Below are 21,539 nucleotides of genomic sequence, written 5' to 3'. Positions count from 1 at the left end.
AGCAAGCAGTGGTGGGCGAAGTTACAGGCGCATGCGCAGTAAATTCCTGCTGTCAAGCAGGAATGTGATTGAAACCAGACACATGTTCAAAGGAATGGTGTGGGAGAGATGTACTGCATTGCACAGAAGATAAGAAGTTGAAATACCCTGCAGTGCAGTTAATTATCCTGAGCGAGGGGAGGGCGCTGTATATGCAGAAATGTGACACTGTTATAGTACTGTACACGCCTATGCGTTTCAACAATTTTCTAATGAGATATACTGTACAGCAGCACAGCACTGCTAATGCATGTATACTTTAAATATGCAAATTTACAATTACTGCGCGCGCACACACAGACTGTGTACTTACGCAGGTTGAACCGCGAAGGTATTAGACTTCCAAGACAACAGCTCACAAACGCCCCCCTGAGTTTTTACACGGCATTGCAGTATTGCAGACAGCGAGAATAAAATGCTAATATCACGAGCGTGAAAATAACGCAGTTCACTCCGGGCAAAAACGGCAAAAAATCGCATCCTCTTTGGGATGGGAGCTAACTGATGATTTTGCTGCAGAGTGTATTTGACTCTTAAGGCACTTTTCTCGTCATTCTCTCCACTTATTTTGTCGACAAGAAGAGTTGTCTCCCTACAGTGTACAGAAAAACAACAATCCGGTAAGTTACAGTACAGTAGGCCACAGCACATCATTTACAGTAAAAATAGTATAAAATGAGAGTGATCTACACAATATATAGTTCTATTAATATGCAGCAATATAAACAATAATAGATATACTGTATTATATACTGCAGTTATATAAATACACCGAAATAACTATAAAATGAAAGATCTACACAATATATAGTTCTATTATATGCAGCAATATAAACAATAATAGATATACTGTATTACTGTATATACTGCAGTTATATAAATACACCGAAATAACTATAAAATGAGATAGATCTACACAATACAATGACATCACTGATGAAGCCAAAACCAGGCGAATCTAGTTTGATGTGGACATCCCCTTTATGGTCTTTTGGAGCCACCATACCTGTGGAGTCTGCGGATCAGCCAACCAACACTGACAAGCAGCAGGGAGCTCTGCACAAGGAGAGGGACAACAGACTGTGCACGAGTCTGAGAAAGCCTTCCATCCCTGTGGACCCAGACGGACAAGTCACTAGTTGAGAAAAAGTGACTGAAAAGCACCTCCAGCAAGGACGTTTTTAAAGGACACTTGCAGCAATAGAAACCACCACAATCCATGTGGTTGGTCGTTTGTAAGTGTATTTTTATCTCACATCCCTTATTTTTTGTAATCAACAGTATTATGCTATGCCTCTCTCCACTTTTTAAGGTAACAGCAGAAGGAAAATAGAGGAGTATGCACTACGGGAACAAACACACAGGCAAGTGTTAAGTTCTCTACTTCTCTATAGATTAAGATACTGAGTGTTGACGCCTATTATACCACTGGTGTGTGGTGTTTTTTGTTGTTGTCTTTTTGTCTGCATTAGGAAGAAAAGAGCAATAAGACCACGCGCTGGAGGACAAATTTATTTTCTACAAATCTTATAAAAGGAGGAGTTTGAATTACCTCCTGGGACACCAGCTGCGGGACTTTATTTATTGCACCTCATTAATAGGACTAGCGCCACTTTTATTTTTTCTTTATCATCCTCCGTAGCACCCATCCACCCAGATGTCCACACCACGCCATGCACAAGAACCAGCTCGTTAGACCGCATGCTGAATGGGTTAAGTGTGGATATCCCCGGGGACTCTACTATGCTGGTAAAGATAGATCTGCTTTTAGAGACCATGCTAAATATGGATCAACGGATGCAGAAGATGGATAGACGGATGGAGAAGATAGAGACTGACATAGCGGGGATACATAATTTGCTCGGTGTTCATGCCCCTGTATCCCCGACGCCGGAGCAGGAGGGTGGCATGGATGTGATGAATGGGACCTTCAACCGCCTTCCAACACCAAGCGCACCCCCTCCACCAGAAGATTTTGTGTACATGTATGCCGTTGAAGAGGAGGATAACATAACAACCCTGTCAAGACCACGCCAGGAGACAACACGGCGACCAAGACAGGAGGAAAGCTTCCTCCCAGACAACCTACCCTCGCCCGCCGCCACAAGAACACCCGCTCACAGAAGAACACCCACTCCCAGAACCCAACCTACATACGCTTGCATCGATACGGTGCCCGACATCATCCTGCGCGAACTGCCACCGGCACTCAGGAGAAGTATGTGGTGATGAGTGCTGGTTTACCCCAGAAGTATGCCATGTTAATTTTTAAGCACCATGTGTCCTACTTGGTGAACTGCGGGTGGGTCTACAATGTAAACTACGAAGGAAATCGCGAAAAAAGGACGCTTCCTGAAAATTTAAGAAGGACTATTGTGAAGGAATTGCGGCGCTATTTTTCAATTTCAGATCCTTTAATGAAAATTGTTCGAGACTCCATTAATGGCATTTTGCGCCATACAAGTCATCGGCCCTGGAAGGACAATCTGGTGGTTATCGAATTTGCGTGACTGTTCAACTGTTGTTTATTTTTTGTAAATGTTTTTGTAAATGTTTTGACTTTCTGTACTTTAATAAAGGAGATGTTGCGTGTTTTAACTTGTATTAATAAAGAAATGTTTTTACTTACTGTACATAAGACCTGCACAATTCCAGTCCCTGAGGACCGCAAACAGGCCCGGTTTTCAAAGTTATCCTTAAAACCGGGCCTGTTTGCGGCCCTCGAGGACTTTAGTTGTGCAGGCCTGATTGACTGTTCTGTACACCATCCTACTATAAATGTTTTGACTATCTGTACTTTAATAAAGATGTTGCGTTTTTTAAATTTTATGAATAAATAATTTTTTTTAATAGCACCATACTGTTGTGCTGTACATGTTTTGACTTTCTGTACTTTAATAAAGGAGATGTTGCGTGTTTTAGCTTGTGTTAATAAAGAAATGTTTTTACTTACTGTACACAAGACCTGCACAATTCCAGTCCCCGAGGGCTGCAAACAGGTACGGTTTTCAAGGTTATCCTTCAAACTGGGCCTGTTTGCGGCCCTAGAGGACTGGAGTTGTGCAGGCCTGACTGACTGTTCTGTACACCATCCTACTGTAAATGTTTTGACTTTCTGAACTTGCGGTTTTTAAATTTTATGAATAAAGAATTTTTTTAATAACACCTTACTGTTGTGCTGTACATGTTTTGACTTTATGTACTTGCATGCTCAGCACTGTACAGTACATTACAAGAGTATTAAAACAATACATGCGGTACAGGTATAGAATACACATATGTACTGGAATACATGTAGAGTAAATGCATACTTTTAATTTTTCGGGTTTATTATACAGTATATATAAAAAAAAGTATTGTATACGGTCTGAAAACAACAGCATACTGTTTCAGGTATTCTATCCTAATCAATGACAACGGCCACTAAACTGTAGACTCAGGTACGTGTTTTTTTTAAATCAGATTCAGCAATGTGCAGGCATTGTTACACAAAGCAATATTATCCATCGAAATCCCTCAATATGCCATTTTCCGCATGAGATGACAAAGTTTTCTTTTCTGAGGAAAAAAAAGTAAAAGTTTTACTGTAATGGTCAGTCAGTCAGTCCCCTAAAGAAGTTCCCACAGTCAGTCCCACCAATAATTTTCTCGGTGGGCGTCTCCTGTTCACATGCGCATGCGCCTACTGTTGATGTGATGACATGCATATGCATTTCAAGAAGGTTCCAATGCGCATGCGCTTAGCGTTCCTCCAATTGTTCAGTATCTACTGTAGAAGCTGCTCAGCCAATGATATTGCTTACAGGAGACTCGCTTGACTGTGCATTGATATTTCAAAAACAGAATAAAATACGGCAACATTACTCACCATAGACTTTGCCAATCAGCTGGCGCCGAGCCACTGCCAGTCCCGTATTCTTGATCATACACGTAGTTGCCAGGTGACAGCGGGACTACTACACCTGTAGTCAGCTGATGAGGCTGGAAATCGCTTAGGTACATGCAAGCTTGCTGGAATCTGTACGCGAAATCTGGCTCAGGCTGCAGATATCCGGGTGGGGACAGACAGCAAGGGTTGTCGGTCACCAGGTTTTCATTGATGGTCGGACCGTTATTGGAAGCCGGTGCTGGTGCTGGCGCATTGCTTGCCTGCGACTGACGTTTCTTAGTTGCTTTTAACATGACCTTTCGCCTTTTGAAGTCTCCATGATCATAGATACGGGAAAAACCCGGTGATACACACCAATACCCTCCAAAAACATTGGGATCAATACGAAAAAAACATGGATCGATACATAACTTTTTCCTTATTGCACGCCTCCACACACGAGCATCTGGTGAAAATTTGTAAAAGTCATAGTTTTCGATAAAATACTGATAAATTTGAACAACTGTTGCCATCTTATCATCTGCTGCATTAATCGCGGCCCATATTAAATAAGTGTACGTTCTGTCCGGTTTTTGGAACACGGACTTCAGTTGTACACTCATGTCGGGACTCTCAGGACTCTCAGGACAATAAAACAAGACCAGACACTGTGCTTGTATTTTTTAATATGAAAAGCCTAAATTGATACATTATTGTAACTTCTTCAGTCCCAAGGCCAATATACAATGGACCACTGTTGTATTCTTTTAAACACCTGCAAGTCGACACATTACTGAAGCGCATGCGCATTACAATTCATGAATATCTGCCATCTGGCGGATACGCGAAGAATTGCAACCAATTAAATCCGAACCATTATCAATAAACACGTCAACCGCGCATCAACCACGGGTGTGACTGCGGTATGAATGCAGTCAGAATGCGGCATGAACGTGGTGAAGTGCGGTGAAGTGCAGTGAAGTGCGTGGCATTCGGAAAAAATTCCGAAAAAATTCGGAGATGTTGGAGAATAAAAGGGGCCGCGGCTGTACAGTAGGATGGTTCCCAGCACTCAAAAAATGACAAAATAAATCAACAACATCTACTGTACAGTATGTGTGTGTAAAGTAAATGCAGGATTATTAGTTACGACAGGCATACAGAACACACAGGCAAACATAGGAATACAGAACAGTACAAGGCGTTCTTAGAGTTACAGTATGGAGGACAAGAAGTACTACTACTGTATACTCTAGTACAGTAGTACTGTACTTACTCAGTAGTGACGGTCGGATTTCTTTTGATGTTTTTGGCCTTCCCATGCGCATGATAACTAACAATGCTTTTTGCTAAAACTGTAATGCTCAGCCTGCCCACAAGCCAGACGAGACCCCGGGACTGAGGTGGAAAGGAGAAATACCACACATCTAACAGTACACGGGGGCATGGCCGGAGTGTGGTAGTAACGTTGCTGGTCCAGATAACAAAAATAGACAGAGTTCAGTACTTGCCAACTCCAGCGTCGAATGGTCAAGTCCGTAAGCCAATGGTCAAGGTGTAGGGAGGGCAGCGTTGTAGAGTGTCCATAAGCCTGGGTCGTGGAGTGGAGAGAGCAACATAATAGAGGTCCATAAGCCGTGTCCAAGGGATATAGAAGTCTGCAAGGTAGAAAGTCCAAAGCCAAGTCCAAGGGGTACCAGAGAGAAGCGTGGTTGAAGTCCAAAGCCAAGGGTCAAAATCCAGGGAGGTCAGCAGAGAATCCAAGGACAGGAACAGGGACTGAAACAAGAGAGCAAAGCAGAAGCAGACAGCACCAAGGTACAGAAGCTATGCAGAGCAAGGAGGAAATGGTGAGGGTAGACTAAATAGTGTTTGTTAGAAGAGTGAAGTTCCGATTGCGCACGGGCTCATCAAATAAGGAAATATATAAAAAAAGAGATGGGAGAGAGAACACAATAGTGTGATATTGCAAATGACCGTCAAGGCAAAAAGTAATAAACTCATATTAGGCAAGGATAGATAGGCATTTCGGTTGTTAAGTGAACCACACTGGTAGTCAGGAATCTCTGTGGGGCTGGCACTGTAGACCTTCTCTTGCAGTAGGACTCGCAGCGTTAACGTTATACTCTCCGCCAATCGAAGAACTTGCAGCGTCAAGATCAGCTCCTCCACAGCAGGATAATTTAGGGTTTGGGCAATGAAGTAATCAGGATCTTGATTAGCAATTCATTCAGGCATCAGGTAACAAGTAGATGTTGTAACGATGTGGTCTACAACTACAGAAGGTCTACAGTGCCAGCCCCACAGAGTTTCCTGACTACCAGTGTGGTTCACTTAACAACCAAAATGCCTATCTATCCTTGCCTAATGTGAGTTTATTACTTTTTGCCTTGACGGTCATTTGCAATATCATACTATTGTGTTCTCTCTCCCTTCTCTTTTTTTATATATTTCCTTATTTGATGAGCCCGTGCGCAATCGGAACTTCACTCTTCTAACAAACACAAGTGGCTCTGAACGAACCCATTTGCGGTCTTGTGCGGCACCCATCAAGGGAATTTTATAAGTTGGACTACTACGTATCCTTTTAGTTCACAGTTTTTTGCACTTGTTTTTCCCCCCTTTATGCTAGACTAAATAGTGGCCTAGGGCCTATACGAGGAAGGGGAGGAGTGGAGGTGCAGCCCGAGGAAGGCCCTGATAGGGGAGAAGAGCCTGGAGGCGGACCTGGTGAAGCAAGGGCAGGGAAAGGTTCTGAAGCGTGCGCCGCACCTGTGGAGGTGGGGTCAGGCTCCCGGCGGCAGTAAAGGGAAGCCTCGGTTCGCGCGCCCCGGAATTGCGGGAGCAGCCATGGGAGAGACAGTGGGGACCGGAGCACACTGCCGGGGAGCCACGGGAGAGGAGAGAAGAGGTAAGGAGGCGCTGGCAGCGGGAGTCCTCGCAGTGCTGATCCTTACAGTACCCCCTCTCGAGGGTCGGACTCCAGACGATCTATCCAAGGTCTGAGTGGAATTTTTTAGTGAAATCGTTTGAATAGAGATGGAGCGTGAAGGTCCGCATGCGACACCCAAGAACGATCCTGAGGTCCGTATCCTTTCCAGTGGACCAAAAACTGGAGTTTGCCCCTGGAGATGCGAGAGTCAATGATAGACTGAATTTCAAATTCCTGTTGTCCTGGTACAATGGGGGGAGGAGGCCAAAGTGAAGGATGAGCAAAACGTGTGCCTTGGATGAACGGTTTCAAGAGTGAAACATGGAAGACGGGTGAAATCTTGCATGGACAATGTGCCTACATGTATCCAGGAATCAGGCATGATTCCTGGGTACATTTTTAGGGAACCGACAACTCTGGACCCCAACTACCTAGGCCCATTCTGACAACAATTCCTTTGCAAAATCCCCCTTGAAACTCATGCCCTAGCAAACCCTGCTCCCTGACATGCCCGGAAAGATAAAAACACAAAAAACATCTTTATTACAAGTCATGCATTGAAAGATACAATGTTCCTGGGTCCAAGAGCTAACTCTCTTGAACACTTATATATGGATCAAGGGTAACCATGAATGGGCTTGACCTTTATTGAGAGACTGGTTACCCCTTTACCATCACAGCTATCAATTGGGTTTCTTTTTTTCTCCTAATTTGCTCAATTTACCCAATTAGCACCACCACCTCCTCTCTATCACCTATTTAGCAGATGCGGGGGTCCCTATTTTGTATATCAAAGTTCCAATTAACAAATGGAATCATAACTTGCTATTTTCTCTCATATTATTAGCACATTCCATCCCTAGGGTCCTTATTATATTCTCTGTGCAATCAGAATTCCACAATCACTCCTCTATTGAATGCTTGGAGATTATAAATTGAGTCATGGTGCAGTGAACATTACAGTCCATCAGTGACAGCTTTTCTGTTCAGTGCTGAAGGGGACAGTTCTGCTTGTAGCTCAAAAACACTGACAATTATGCACCTATCCCCTGTGTATTTTACCTGCTGACCTCTCTTATTAATACAGTTTTCAGTTTAGAGATAGTGCCAGGTGTTTAACTGTCTTGTCTGAAATACTTTGCCTGTGCCTGACAATTGTGGGAATGACCCATATGGGATGACAGATGTTGAGAAGACCTGGACTCATTGCATGGTAAGTGAATTGGATGGGATGCAACAAGGTTAGTGAAGTAGTGACTGAGATATACTTCTCTAATCTTAAGAATAAGAGATTTCTCTTGGCTTATCAGATACATTTGTAAAATGGAAAACAAAGTCACTATTAAATGGTCATGACATTAAACAAATAGGGTTATTACCCGAAAATGACATTCTGCAAATTAACTTAGTGTATGGAATCCAACAAAGTCAACTAGAACACGAGTCAACATTTTGAAAATAATGTCTAATTTGCTTCCCTTAGAGAAAATGGAAAGCATTGGTAGTACAGTACTATATAGTATCTTTTATTAGACCAACAATGCTTTACAATAAACAAGCAATCAAATGTCCAGGATTCTTCTTCAGGTGTACAACAGTAAGCAAAGAAGCCCAAACACGTTCAATTATGTGATACTCTGATTATTTTCTTTATGTTTTTCCTCTCATAAGTATGGGTCATTTAATTTAATATTTTTGCAAAAACATTTCAATCCTGCACTCACATCAAGGTCAGACCCTTTCAGCAAGTCCTACACTAACAATGTTATACAGTGTCCTTTGTATTTCCTCCACTGCATGGAGAGAAGAGGAAATACACCAATGACATTGAGCTATTAAAACTGGAGTGGTGCTATGAGCTTGCCTATTTTCATACAGTGTATACACTTTAACAAGACAGGGAGAACTCTGGAAGAAAAGGCACCATCTTTAGTGGACATTTTAAATGGTCTTTCACATAATGTACTAGTAACACTTCGGGGTATGTTGTTGATTAATTCCCAACAATGCCATAGTAATTAGCATGGGATATGAAACATGTAAGCAGTGCGGGTCTGACCGTGTCGTGGTTTCAGGATTAACATGTTTTGGCAAAAAGATTGAACTAAATGACTCATACTTCTCAGAAGGAAAAACATATAGATATTAATAAAAAATAATATTGGATGTGACTTGGGCTTCTTTGGTTATGGATGTATATTTGAGGTCAGTTTCCAAGTAATACTCCAGTTGGCACAATTCAATATATAAATATATAATATTGTGGGAATGGGGATTGAGTTCTCTACAATTGTATATTTCTCTTCGTCTTCAGGTCTGGCAGTTGTACAGCGAGCTAGAGATTGTAATGACCCACACAGGGCTTATCTTCAGGCATTATAATCTCTGGCTTGTGTGCAACTTCCTAACCTAATAACAAAACCACATGATTCATACTAATCTCTCAAATCTAACCACATGAATAGAAAAGGTTTGGCATTATTTGGATAAAGGACCTCTGAATCGGGAAATGGTGATTACCAAGTGTTTTCTTTACCCTAAGACCATCCTGTACTTATCAGAGAGTCGATACAGATACAGACAAAGAGGGGGGGGGGGGGGGAGGGGGGTAAGGAAGGTGTTACTTGTGCAAAATTTTATTGAATGAGCAGTAACATCACGCACAAGAGAGCAGCCAAAGGAAATCAAACCCCTCTCATGTCTCAAGTCAACCTGTGTACAAACTCACCTCAATAAATAATTTCTTTAAAAAAAAGTACAGTATATAGTTGATGTCAAATTTTGTTAATAAAAAAATGTCAACAAACTACTGTAGATGTAACCCATTAAACAAGTCCATGGTACAGTATTAGTTAACCTTGGCACAGGGATATTGAGTGACATGCCCAGGATCACAAAGAGAGCTGACGCTGCCATCCAAACCAGGGTAACCTAATACTAAGATTTAACACAACATTAGTCCTTCAGCCCTTAAGTGTCCATATGAAAAGAATAAAAAAAACTGTCAATGAATGGACCAGTAGAAATATGAACAGTAAAAACTACATTTTTGCCCATAAACATGTCAAAATTATTAAAAAGGTTTTTGTATTGTTTTCATATGGACAATGTATGTTGTACATTTCTGCTTTAAATCAATAATTTACTAAATACCCATTCTGTAGTTTAGAAATAAAAATATAGTGTAACATACAGTATTTACTAATGGTGTTTGGTGATATTACTGAACACACAGGTGTCGACTCTATACTGTTTGTTTGTTATGTACTGTAAGTGACCGCATCACAATTCCTGACAAAGGGCTCGGTGCTGCCCAAAACGTTGTATGTTCTGAATAAATGTAAAGTATAAAAATTTAATCTACTTCTTTAACAAGTGTTTATTGAAGGATATAGTGTGAACTACAGGTGTGGCAGCTTCTTGCACATATTGTATTTATTTGTCAACATTATGAGACTACTGACTATTCCATGAGACATCGTCTAGCACCAGAAGAAGACATCTCATGGCCCATTCAGTGAATGAGATATAAGGTGTCTTCTGGTGATGGGAGGAGTTTTAAGATTTGCCCCACTTAGTAAGTAAAGTCCAATAGGTCAGGTCAATTTTTTCATTGACCATTTTACATAGTTACATAGTTACATAGTTACATAGTTACATAGTAGATGAGGTTGGAAAAAGACGTACGTCCATCAAGTTCAACCTATGCTAAATGTAGACAACAGATACTTTATCCTTTATCTATAGTTATTTATTGATCCAGAGAAAGGCAAACAAAAAACCCCAGAGTCAATCATCCAATGACATCTCATAATGGGAAAAATAAATTCCTTCCTGACTCCAAGAATTGGCAATTGGATTAATCCCTGGATCAACATCCTTCCAATGTATACTTATTTGGTATGTCCCTTTATACCTTTCCTATCTAAAAAGATGTCCAACCTTTTTTTGAACAAATCTATTGTATCTGCCATCACAGTCTCCATGGGTAATGACTTCCACATTTTAATTGCCCATACTGTAAAGAACCCTTTCCTTTGTTGCTGGTGAAATCTCCTTTCCTCCAACCTTAAGGGATGGCCCTGAGTCCTTTGTGCTGCCCGTGGGATGAATAGTTCTTTTGAAAGCTCCTTGTATTGTCCCCGAATATATTTGTATATAGTTATCATATCCCCTCTTAGACACCTTTTTTCTAATGTAAATAAATCTAATTTAGCTAGTCTCTCCTCATAAGTTAGATTGTCCATCCCGTTTATTAATTGGGTAGCTCTTCTCTGCACTCTCTAGTTCCATAATATCTTTTCTTAGGATTGGTGTCCAAAATTGTACTCCATATTCAAGGTGAGGTCTTACTAATGCTTTGTAAAGGGGCATAATTATGTTTACTTCCCTTCCATCCATTGCCCGTTTGATGCAAGATAAGATCTTGTTTGCCTTTGCAGCTACTGCATGACTTTGGGCACTATTGCTAAGCCTGCTGTCTACAAGCACTCCTAAATCCTTCTCCATCGAGGATTCCCCCAATTTATCCCCATTTAATTTGTAAGTTGCCTTTTTAGTCTTGCATCCCAAATGCATAACCTTACATTTATCTGTATTAAACCTCATCTGCCATTTACCTGCCCATGTTTCCAGTATTATTTTAACATAAATATAAATTTAAAGAGCAGTCATTGTATGATGATATATGATGATTGGTTGCTGCAAGTTGTGGTAAATATTATCTAAACAATGTGTTATTAAGGTACTTAAAGAACTTCTTAGGGTTGATCTTACTTTCTATTGCAATCCTTTTTTCATTATCCATTTTTGCTAATTTGATTGCCATTTTGCATTTTTGTTACATTCCTTATAATTCTGATACGATGTCTCTGTCCCTTCTGACATAAAGAATCTAAACGTCTTCCTCTTCTTGTCAATTTCCTCCCCTACCTGTTTATTTAGCCACATTGGTTTTGACTTATTTATTTTATACTTATTACCCAAGGGTATACACTGATAAGTGTGCTTTTCTAACAATGTTTTAAAGACTGCCCATTTATCTTCTACATTTTTCCCTGTAAAAATATCATCCCAGTGTTTTACTTGTAGATTAGGCCTCATCTTATTAAAATCTCCCTTTCTAAAGTTTAAGGTCTTTGTTGAACCCAAGTAATCTGTTTTTTGATAATTTATTTCAAATGAGATCATGTGAGATCCCTGCTACCCAAATGTTCCAGGACTTATTTGTTATTACTTCTACATTGTTTGATATTATCGAATCCAGTATTGCTCCTCTCCTGGTTGGTTCCTCAATAATTTGGGTCATATAATTGTCTTTAAGCACCCCCAAAAACCTGTTTCCTTTTGTTGTAATGCTAATCTCATTGCCCCAGTCTATGTCTGGATAATTAAAATCCCCCATTATGCAAACATGACCCCGTTTTGATGCCTTCTCAATTTGCAAAAGTATTTTAGCTTCCTCAATCTCACAGATATTATTGGAGATAAGGAAAAAGCAGAGGTATTAAACAAATTCGTTGCTTCAGTGTTTACCAGGGAAGAATAAATTTCAATAGTAGTGCCGCAGGAGGAAGCCACAACCTCCATATTAATGAACAATTGGTTAACTGATGGGTTAACTGAGGAAGAAGTTCATAAGCGGCTTGAAATAATTCAAGTAAATAAAGCACCTGGGCCAATGAGTTCTCAAGGAGTTAAGCTCAGTAATAGCCAAACCATTATATTTAATATTCAAGGACTCCATTTCCACAGGCTCAGTATCACAAGATTGGAGTAAAGCAGATGTTCATATAAGATTTACCTATGTGTTAGGCTATTGAACATGCATATGAAGTGGTATATCATTAGTGGTTGATTACGTGGGACGACACACGAAAGGGTTAATCAAGCTGTCTTTTGAGTGGGATCAAGATTCAAGGTGCTACACTTTGCACGCAATTCACATGGACATATCTGGTTAGCGTCGCAGGGGGTTCATGTCTCCCAATTTCTCTTGTAAAGCAGATGTGGTGCCTATATTTACAAAGGGAGCTAGATCACAAGCATGGAATTATAGACCTGAAAGTCTGACTTCAATAGTGGGGAAACTACTGGAAGGTTTAATACGGGATAACATTCAGAAATACCTAATGGAAAACAAAATTATTAGTAATAGTCAACATGGATAGATCATGCCAAACTAACCTTATTTGTTTCTTTGAGGAGGTAAGTAGGAATTTAGACCAGTGTAATGTAGTTGATATGGTCTACTTAGATTTTGCAAAGGATTTTGATACGGTTCCACACGAGGTTGAAAGATAGAAAACTGGTTGAAAGATAGACAACAGAGGGTTGTCGTAAATGGAACTTTTTCAGGTTGGGCTAAAGTTGTGAGTGGAGTAACTCAGTGATAGGTACTGGGACCCCTGATTTTTAACTTGTTTATTAATTAACTTGAGGTTGGCATCGAGAGGAAAGTCTCCATCTTTGCTGATGATACTAAATTGTGTAAGGTAGTAGAATCAGAGCAGGATGTAATTTCTCTCCAGAAGGATTTGAAGGGACTGGAAACGTGGACAGGTAAATGGCAGATGAGGTTTAACAGATATATGTAAGGTTATGAATTTGGGATGAAAGAATTAACAGACGACTTACAAATTAAATGGGGATAAATTGGGAGAATCCTTGAAGGAGAAGCATTTACAGTAGCGACATCTTTTATTGCACTGAATGCCGCCGGCAAGCCGGGATCTACCCCAGCTGCCGCCAGTAACAACCGCGCGCCGCCGCGTTTCCCCCACGCACCCCCCCTCCACTTCGCGCGCAATTTAAATCCCTTCCCGACCCCGTACAAGGCTCCTGCTATGCCGCTCTGCTTCCCCGCACCCCCGCTTACCTTCATTTGATCTCCAGGGGTGTCGGGGAAGCCTGCGGAAGCCGGGGAAGACGGGGAAGCCGGGCGCGCATGTTACTGTGACGTCACAGTGCGCCGCCACGCGCCGCGGCTACCCGCTTCCCAGACGCATGCAGCCGGCGGCTTTTACTCGAATAAAAGCTGCCGCTGCTGTAGGAGTGTTTATAGACAGCAGGCTTAGAAATAGTGCCCAAAGTCATACAGTAGTAGCAAAGGCAAACAAAATCTTATCTTGCATTAAACGGACAATGGATAGAAGGGAAGTAAACATAATTATGCTCCTTTACAAAGCATTAGTAAGACTACACCTTGAATATGGAGTACAATTTTGGGCACGATCCCTTAGAAAATACATTATGGAACTAGAGAGAGTGCAGAGAAGAGCCACCAAATTAATAAAGGGAGTGGACAATCTAACGTATGAGGAGAGGCTAGCTAAATTAGATTTATTTACATTAAAAAAGAGGCGTCTAAGAGGGGATATGATAACTATATACAAATATATTTGGGGACAGTACAAGGAAATTTCAAAAGAACTATTCATCCCAAGAGCAGTGCAAAGGACTCGGGGGCAGTCCTTAAGGTTGGAGGAAAGGAGATTTCACCAGCAACAAAGGAAAGGGTTCTTTACAGTAAGGGCAGTTAAAATGTGGAATTCATTACCCATGGAGACTGTGATGATACAATAGATTTGTTCAAAAAAAGGTTGGACATCTTTTTTAAAGGAAACGTATACAGGGATATACCAAATAAGTATAAATGGGAAGTATGTTGATCCAGGGATTTATCCGATTGCAAATTCTTGAAGTCGGGAAGGTATTTATTTTTCCCCTTATGAGATATCATTGGATGATACTATTTGACACTGGGGTTTTTTGTTTACTTTCCTCTGGATCAATAAGTATAGATATAGGATTAAGTATTTGTTGTATAAATTTAGCATAGGTTGAACTTGATGGACGTACGTCTTTTTTCATCCTCAACTACTATGTAACTATGTAACTCTGCTCTACTGTACATGATGATTGATGCAAATGTGTTAAACCATGGATACACTGTTACTGTTAAGATTTCTAATGATCCAGTAATGACAGATTAGGCGATCCTTAAAATCTGTATAACTGAATGTACTGTAATGTGTGTTACACTGACCTCTGTCTCTTTGAAATGATACAGGGAAGATGCCAATCCATTTGAGATCCAACTTTTATCCGCATCAGTCAACGAGTCAGGACAACCAGACTACAGTCAGAGAATTCCTGCTTTTGGGATTTCCAGATCTTCACGGCCTCAAGATATTTTTCTTCTTTTTGCTACTTACGGTATACATTGTAACAATTCCTGGAAACATCCTAATCATTGGATTAGTATCAACCAGTCAGCAGCTCCACTCACCAATGTATTTATTCCTTGGTCATCTGTCTGTATCTGACATCTTACTCATCACAAATATTGTGCCTCAAATGCTGAAGGTTATATTGGAAGAAGGGGCCACAATCTCTCTTACTAGCTGCATAACACAGTTTTTCTTCAATTCTGTTTCATTAACCGCTGAATGCTTTCTTCTCACAGTGATGTCTTATGACCGATACTTGGCTATCTGTAACCCATTGCATTACTCAACCATTATGGGCTCCAAGCTATGCTATACCTTAGTTACTCTGTGTTGGTTGTTAGGGTTTACGTTTTCACTTATTGCAGCATGTCTGGTATGTGAATTACAATTATGTGGCTCCAATGTCATTGATCATTTCTACTGTGAGTTTGGTCCTTTGTTAGAACTGTCTTGCTCAGATACTTCCATTGTGGAAGTAGTTGCTTTTGTGCTATCTACCCTTATAATTATTTTCCCATTTGTGTTCGTCCTTTTAACATATGTTTATATCTCACTAACCATTCTCCGGATTCCCTCCACCACTGGGAAACAGAAAGCCTTCTCCACCTGCAGCTCTCATCTAGCAGTTGTGTGTGTGTATTATGGTACGCTGATTGCAAAATACATGGTTCCATCCAAAGGACACTTACAGAACCTAAACAAGGTCCTATCTCTGCTGTATACGGTAGTGACTCCATTATTCAATCCCATAATATATAGTCTGAGAAATCAGGAGATCAGAGCAGCTCTGAGGAAATGTACTGGATGGTGATACAAAGATATCAGTTCTAATCTAATGCAAAAAGGGGATATACTGTTAACCTGTAGTTTATAATTTGGGGTTAAGGATTGAAGAGAGTCATCTAAGGCTGACAGGACAAAACAATGGGGATTAAGTTGCTAATTAAGTTATAGATTGGATTCTCCTTCTGTTAGCAACACCATTCTGAATTTATCGATTGTATAACGAATGCTGAACTGATATAAACCAATATGTAACAAGTTTAGTTTAGTTAGCTTCTATAACCATTTACATGTGTCTCTTACATAGTAAAATAGTTACATAGTTACATAGTAGATGAGGTTGAAAAAAGACGTACGTCCATCAAGTTCAACCTATGCTAAATTTAGACAACAGATACTTTATCCTATATCTATACTTACTTATTGATCCAGAGGAAGGGGGAAAAAAACCCAGAGTCATATCATCCAATGATATCTCATAAGGGGAAAAATAAATTCCTTCCTGACTCCAAGAATTGGCAATCGGATAATCCCTGGATCAACATCATTCCCATGTATACTTATTTGGTATATCCCTGTAAACCTTTCCCATCTAAAAAGTTGTCCAACCTTTTTTTGAACAAATCTATTGTATCTGCCATCACAGTCTCCATGGGTAATGAATTCCACATTTTAACTGCCTGTAACGATCGTGTTGCCCGCAAACCTGACAAGACCCCAGTATTGAGGTGGAGAAGGGAGAACCCACACATCCGCAGCAACGGGGGGGGGGGGGGGTGCCCGGAGTGTGGTATTGAGTGTAGACAGATCTTGGGCTGTAGAGAAAGGTTAGGCAGGTACTTGCCAGATCCTGGGTTCCAGAGAGAAGCGTAGTCGGGTCCGTAAGCCAATGGTTTGGGAGTAATGAGAGCCGCGTAATGAATGTCCGTTTGCCGTGTCCGAGGAGGAGAGGTAAGCATAGACGAGTCCAAAGCTAGGGGTCAAAATCCAGAGAGGGTATGTAGCCAGACCAGGTCAGGAACAAGGAGACTGGGAATACGAGGGAGAGCAAGGCACAAAACCAGACAGTACAAAGCTACAGAAGATTATGCTGAGCACTTACTGGATGCGGGGACAGGAACTAAATACAGAGGAAGGACCAAAGGAGAAGGGGGGAGCGGGGGAGTGTCCCTGGAACAGCAGGGATAGGGAGAAGAGCCAAGGGGAAGGATTAGGGGCGGTTACGCTGCTTGCATGCGTTGCACGGCGTCCCGCGATGGCTGGGAGCAGAGACAGACACAGGAGACTGCCCACAAGAATAGTGGGTCCGCGTGCGCCCTGTAATGCTGTAGGGCTGGCACGTGTGGCCCAAGCGAGACCCAGCCAGCACGGGGAAAGAGGAGGGGCCAGCAAGTGTCCGGGCAGGAGGGAGAGATGGAGCAGCAGCGGCTGCGGGGACCGGGGTAAGCGAGGAGGCATGTTGTGCTGGACGTGCCCCCTGAACCCTTACAGTACCCCCCCCCCCCTTCGAGGATTGGACTCCGGACAATCTTCCCAAGGCTTAATGGTAATCGCTGGTGGAATCGTCTGAGCAACGCGGGGGCGTGGGGTTGTTGCCGTGAAACCCAAGAGCGCTCCTCTGATCCGTATCCCTTCCAGTGGACCAGGAATTGAAATTTACCTTTAGATGATGATGGAGCGAATCTCGAACTCTTGTTGTCCTTGTACCGTAACAGGGGGTGGGTCTGTAGGAATGATGAGGAACTGAGAATTTTAGATAAAGGGTTTCAAGAGGGAGACATGGAAGACAGCCAGAATCTTCATGGAAGGCAGAAGGAGGAGACGATACTCCAAAGGGTTTGCCTTTTCCAGAATAGGGAAGGGACCAAGGAACCTTGGAGCTAGTTTTGGGGTAGGGGTCTTCAGCCTGATATTCCTCGAGGACAGCCAGACCTTATCTCCAGGTTTATATTTGTGCTCTTGTTGATGAAGACGATCCGCTTGTCTCTTCTGTCTCTGGACTGATCACTGTAGTATTCTCTGAATCCTTCTCCAGGAGTCTTGGAGAGCGGTTATCATGGAATCTGCAGCGGGAACTCCAGAGGTGGAGGAGGGGATGGGAAGACAAATAGTGTGAAACCCGAAGTTTATGAAGAAGGGCGACTCTTGGGTGGATTAGTTCCTGAGGGAGTTAATGGTGAACTCTGCCCATGGGAGCAACTCAGCCTAATTGTCCTGAGAATCCAAGCAGAAGCATCTTAGGTATTGTTCCAGGGATTGATTCATCCTCTCAGTTTGGCCGTTGGTTTGTGGGTGTTACCCAGATGAAAAGAGAAGAGAAATGCCCAACCTTTGCGAAAAAGCACGCCAGAATTTTGAGATGAACTGTGTGCCGCGATCTGAAACTATGGAAAGAGGAAGAGGAATACCGTGGATGCGAAAAATCTCTTTGATAAAGACATCTGCGAGACAGAATTGGCTTTGAGGGGAACAAAGTGGGCCTGTTTCGAGAAACGATCTACGATGACTAGGATTGTAGTCATTCCATTAGAGGAAGGAAGGTCCACAATGAAATCCATCGAGATGTGTGTCCAGGGACGCTCTGGGATAGGCAGAGGACGTAGCAGACCAGATGGCTTTTGACGGACAGATTTCTTTTGGGCGCAAATGGGGCAAGAGGAAGTAAACTCACGAATGTCCTTCAACATTTTAAGCCACCAAAATGTCCGGCGAATCAAATCCGCGGTCCTCTTCATACCGGGGTGGCCCACTGATCTAGAAGAATGGCCCCACTCCAGAATCTTGCAGCGGAATCGTGGGTCAGCATATAGGCACCCATCTGGTACTTCCAGACCCTTGGGATGTGAGACTGGGCCTCCACAATCTTATCCAGAACATCAAAGGAATTCGCTTAAATAATGTGTTTGGGGGGTAGGATGCTCTCAGGGATCTCCTCAGACCGCTCCTCTGTGGCAAACTGATGGGACAAGGCATCCGCTTTAACATTCTTGGTACCCGGAATGTATGAGATGGTACAGTTAAACCGGGAGAAGGACAGCACCCAGCGAGCCTGACGAGAACCTAGACGACGAGCGCCTTCAATATTTAATAGGTTCTTGTGGTCCGTGAGGATCGCAACGGGTTCTTCAGTCCCCTCTAGCAGGTGCCTCCATTCTTGTAAGGTCATTTTTATGGCTAACAACTCCCTGTTACCGACATCATAATTCCTCTCAGCAGGAGAGAATTAAAAAAAAAAATCGCAGGGGTGAAGTTTCTCTTGGGAAGCGGCTCTATGGGAAAGGATAGCACCTGCTCCAATATCGGAGGCGTCAACCTCCAAAGTAAAAGGGAGGGTAGGGTCCGGGTGCCACAAGATAGGGGAAGAGACGAACGCCTTCTTCAGGGACTCGAACGCCCCATTGGCTTCAGGAGGCCAGGAAGACGGGTCGGACCCTTTCTTGGTAAGAGCTGTAATAGTTGCCACCGTGGCGGAGAAATTCCAGATAAATTTCCGATAATAGTTAGCGAAACCGAGAAATCGCTGGATCGCCTTTAAGAAGTTGGGTTGTGGCCATTCTAATACCGACTTGAGTTTCTCCGGATCCATAGTGAAGCCCTTGTCGGAAATAATATATCCCAGGAATACAGTTGAGGACTGGTGGAAGACGCATTTCTCCATTTTAGCATAAAGTCGATTTCCTTGTAGGCGAGAAAGAACAAGCTTGGTATGCTGGATGTGTTTGTCAAGCGTCTTGGAAAAAATGAGAATATCATCCAGGTATACAATCACAAAAATATTTAAGACATCGCGAAAGATCTCGTTCATAAAATCTTGAAAGACGGCAGGTGCATTGCATATCCCAAACGGCATTACCAGATATTCGTAGTGGCCGCTACGCATGTTGAAAGCTGTTTTCCACTCATCCCCCAAATGGATACGGATCAAATTATAAGCACAACGCAGATCGAGTTCCGAAAAAATAGTGGCTCCTTGCAGTCTTTCGAAAAGTTCCGATATTAAGGGTAGGGGGTAGTGGTTCTTTATCGTGACCTTATTGAGGCCCCGATAGTTGATACAAAGGTGAAGTGTCCCGTCTTTTTCCTTCACAAAGAAAAACCCTGCTCCGGCCGGAGAGGTACAGTTCCGGATGAAACCCTTCTTGTGGTTTTCCTCGATGTACTCCGCCATGGCCTTTGTTTCAGGCAAAGATAAAGATTTCACCAAATCGATAGGGCAATCAAACGAACGGTGAGGTGGATGGATCTCTGCATGGGTCTTGTTGAAGACCTCCAGGAATTCAGAATAGACTTCAGGCAGGGAGGACTTCCCCGGGATGATGGTATCCAGGTCGGCAAGTACTGCTGCTGGAGACATTGAGACTCCTGGACAGGGAGAATTCCAATGGATGGGTGACTTGTCAGTCCAATCTATGACAGGGTTATGTTGTTGTAACCACGGCAGCCCCAGGAAGACCTTCACAGAAGGGGAAGGGATGACGTCAAAGGAGATTAACTCAGAATGTCCGTCTCTCGTGGACAATGACAGGAGAGGTGTTTCCAGGGTAATGAAGGCAGGTTGAAGCGGACGTCCATCAATGGCCTCGAGACCAACCGGTACTTTCTTCCTCACCGGGGGAATATTGTTCTCGATAGCAAATTCCTGGTCCATGAAATTACTGCCGGAACCGGAGTAGAGGAAGGCAGCGGCCTGAGCCCGGAAATTGGACCCTACAAGAAGGACAGGCAAGAGGATTATCTTGGGGTAATTTTCCTTGTTAGGGGGAAGATGAAATATAGTGCCGAGTACGATCCCCTCATACTTCACTGAGTGTTGGCATTTTCCCGGTCTCAGGAGGCAACGTGACAGGGTGTGTCCGTGGGAGCCGCAGTAAAAGCAGAGACCCTCGTTCCTGCGCCACAGTCTTTCCGAAGAAGAGAGTTGTTGGCTACCCATGTGCATGGGTTCTGGTGCTTCCAGGGCCGGAAGGCTCGGTGGCGAAGTCCTGGGGATGGAAGACACTGGCAGAACAAACCGGGGAGTCTGGCGCTCGGTACGCCTCACCTGCATTCGTTGGTCTACCCTTATGCAAAGGGCAATTAGGTCCTCCAGAGCAGATGGTCTCTCCTGGGAGGCCAACTCATCCTTCAGTGAGCTGGATAGTCCCTGCCAGAAGGCGGTGGAGAGAGCCCCGATATTCCAATCCGTCTCTGTGGCAAAAGTCTGGAACTCCAAAGGGTACTGTGCTATCGGCCTCTGACCCTGCGAAATGTGGAAAAGAGAGGATGCGGCCGTATGCCTACGACCAGGGGTATCGAAGACTTGGCGAAACTTGCAAAGTCATGGGTGAGTTTGTGTCTTAATTCCCAGATGGGTGAGGCCCAGGCTAGTGCCTGCCTGGTCAGGAGGGCGATAATATAAATGACTTTGGCACGGGCAGTAGGGAAGCAGGAGGGAGAGAGCTCAAATTGTATGTCGCACTGAATAAGGAAAACCTGGCATGCAAGCGGTTCTCCAGCATACCTGTTAGGCGCAGAAATCCGTGGTTCCAGTGCAGCAGCACCCTTTTGGATGGTGGGTCAAAGCATGTTAGCCTGAGTCTGTTGCAAGGACAGAGTAGAGTCTTGTTGGGTGAGAGGGGCAATCTGATCCTGTAGGTAGGAAAAATTATCCAACATTGGGGTAAAAACTGAGTCCACCTCAGAGGGG

The 21,539-nt window shown here is 42.9% G+C and overlaps 1 protein-coding gene across 1 annotated transcript; it reads left to right on the top strand.

Moving 5' to 3' along the window:
- Positions 1 to 14,972: 14,972 nt before the first annotated feature.
- LOC142470903 (olfactory receptor 11A1-like) lies at positions 14,973 to 15,881 on the top strand. The gene has a single exon (XM_075577712.1). The coding sequence runs from the start codon at positions 15,132 to 15,134 to the stop codon at positions 15,879 to 15,881; it is 750 nt and encodes a 249-aa protein (XP_075433827.1). The 5' UTR covers positions 14,973 to 15,131.
- Positions 15,882 to 21,539: the final 5,658 nt, after the last annotated feature.

This window comes from Ascaphus truei, chromosome 20 (genome assembly GCF_040206685.1).
Source record: "Ascaphus truei isolate aAscTru1 chromosome 20, aAscTru1.hap1, whole genome shotgun sequence".
Classification (NCBI taxonomy): domain Eukaryota; kingdom Metazoa; phylum Chordata; class Amphibia; order Anura; family Ascaphidae; genus Ascaphus; species Ascaphus truei.
Note: the sequence above shows the minus strand (reverse complement) of the source record. Positions and strands in the feature narration are given on the sequence as shown.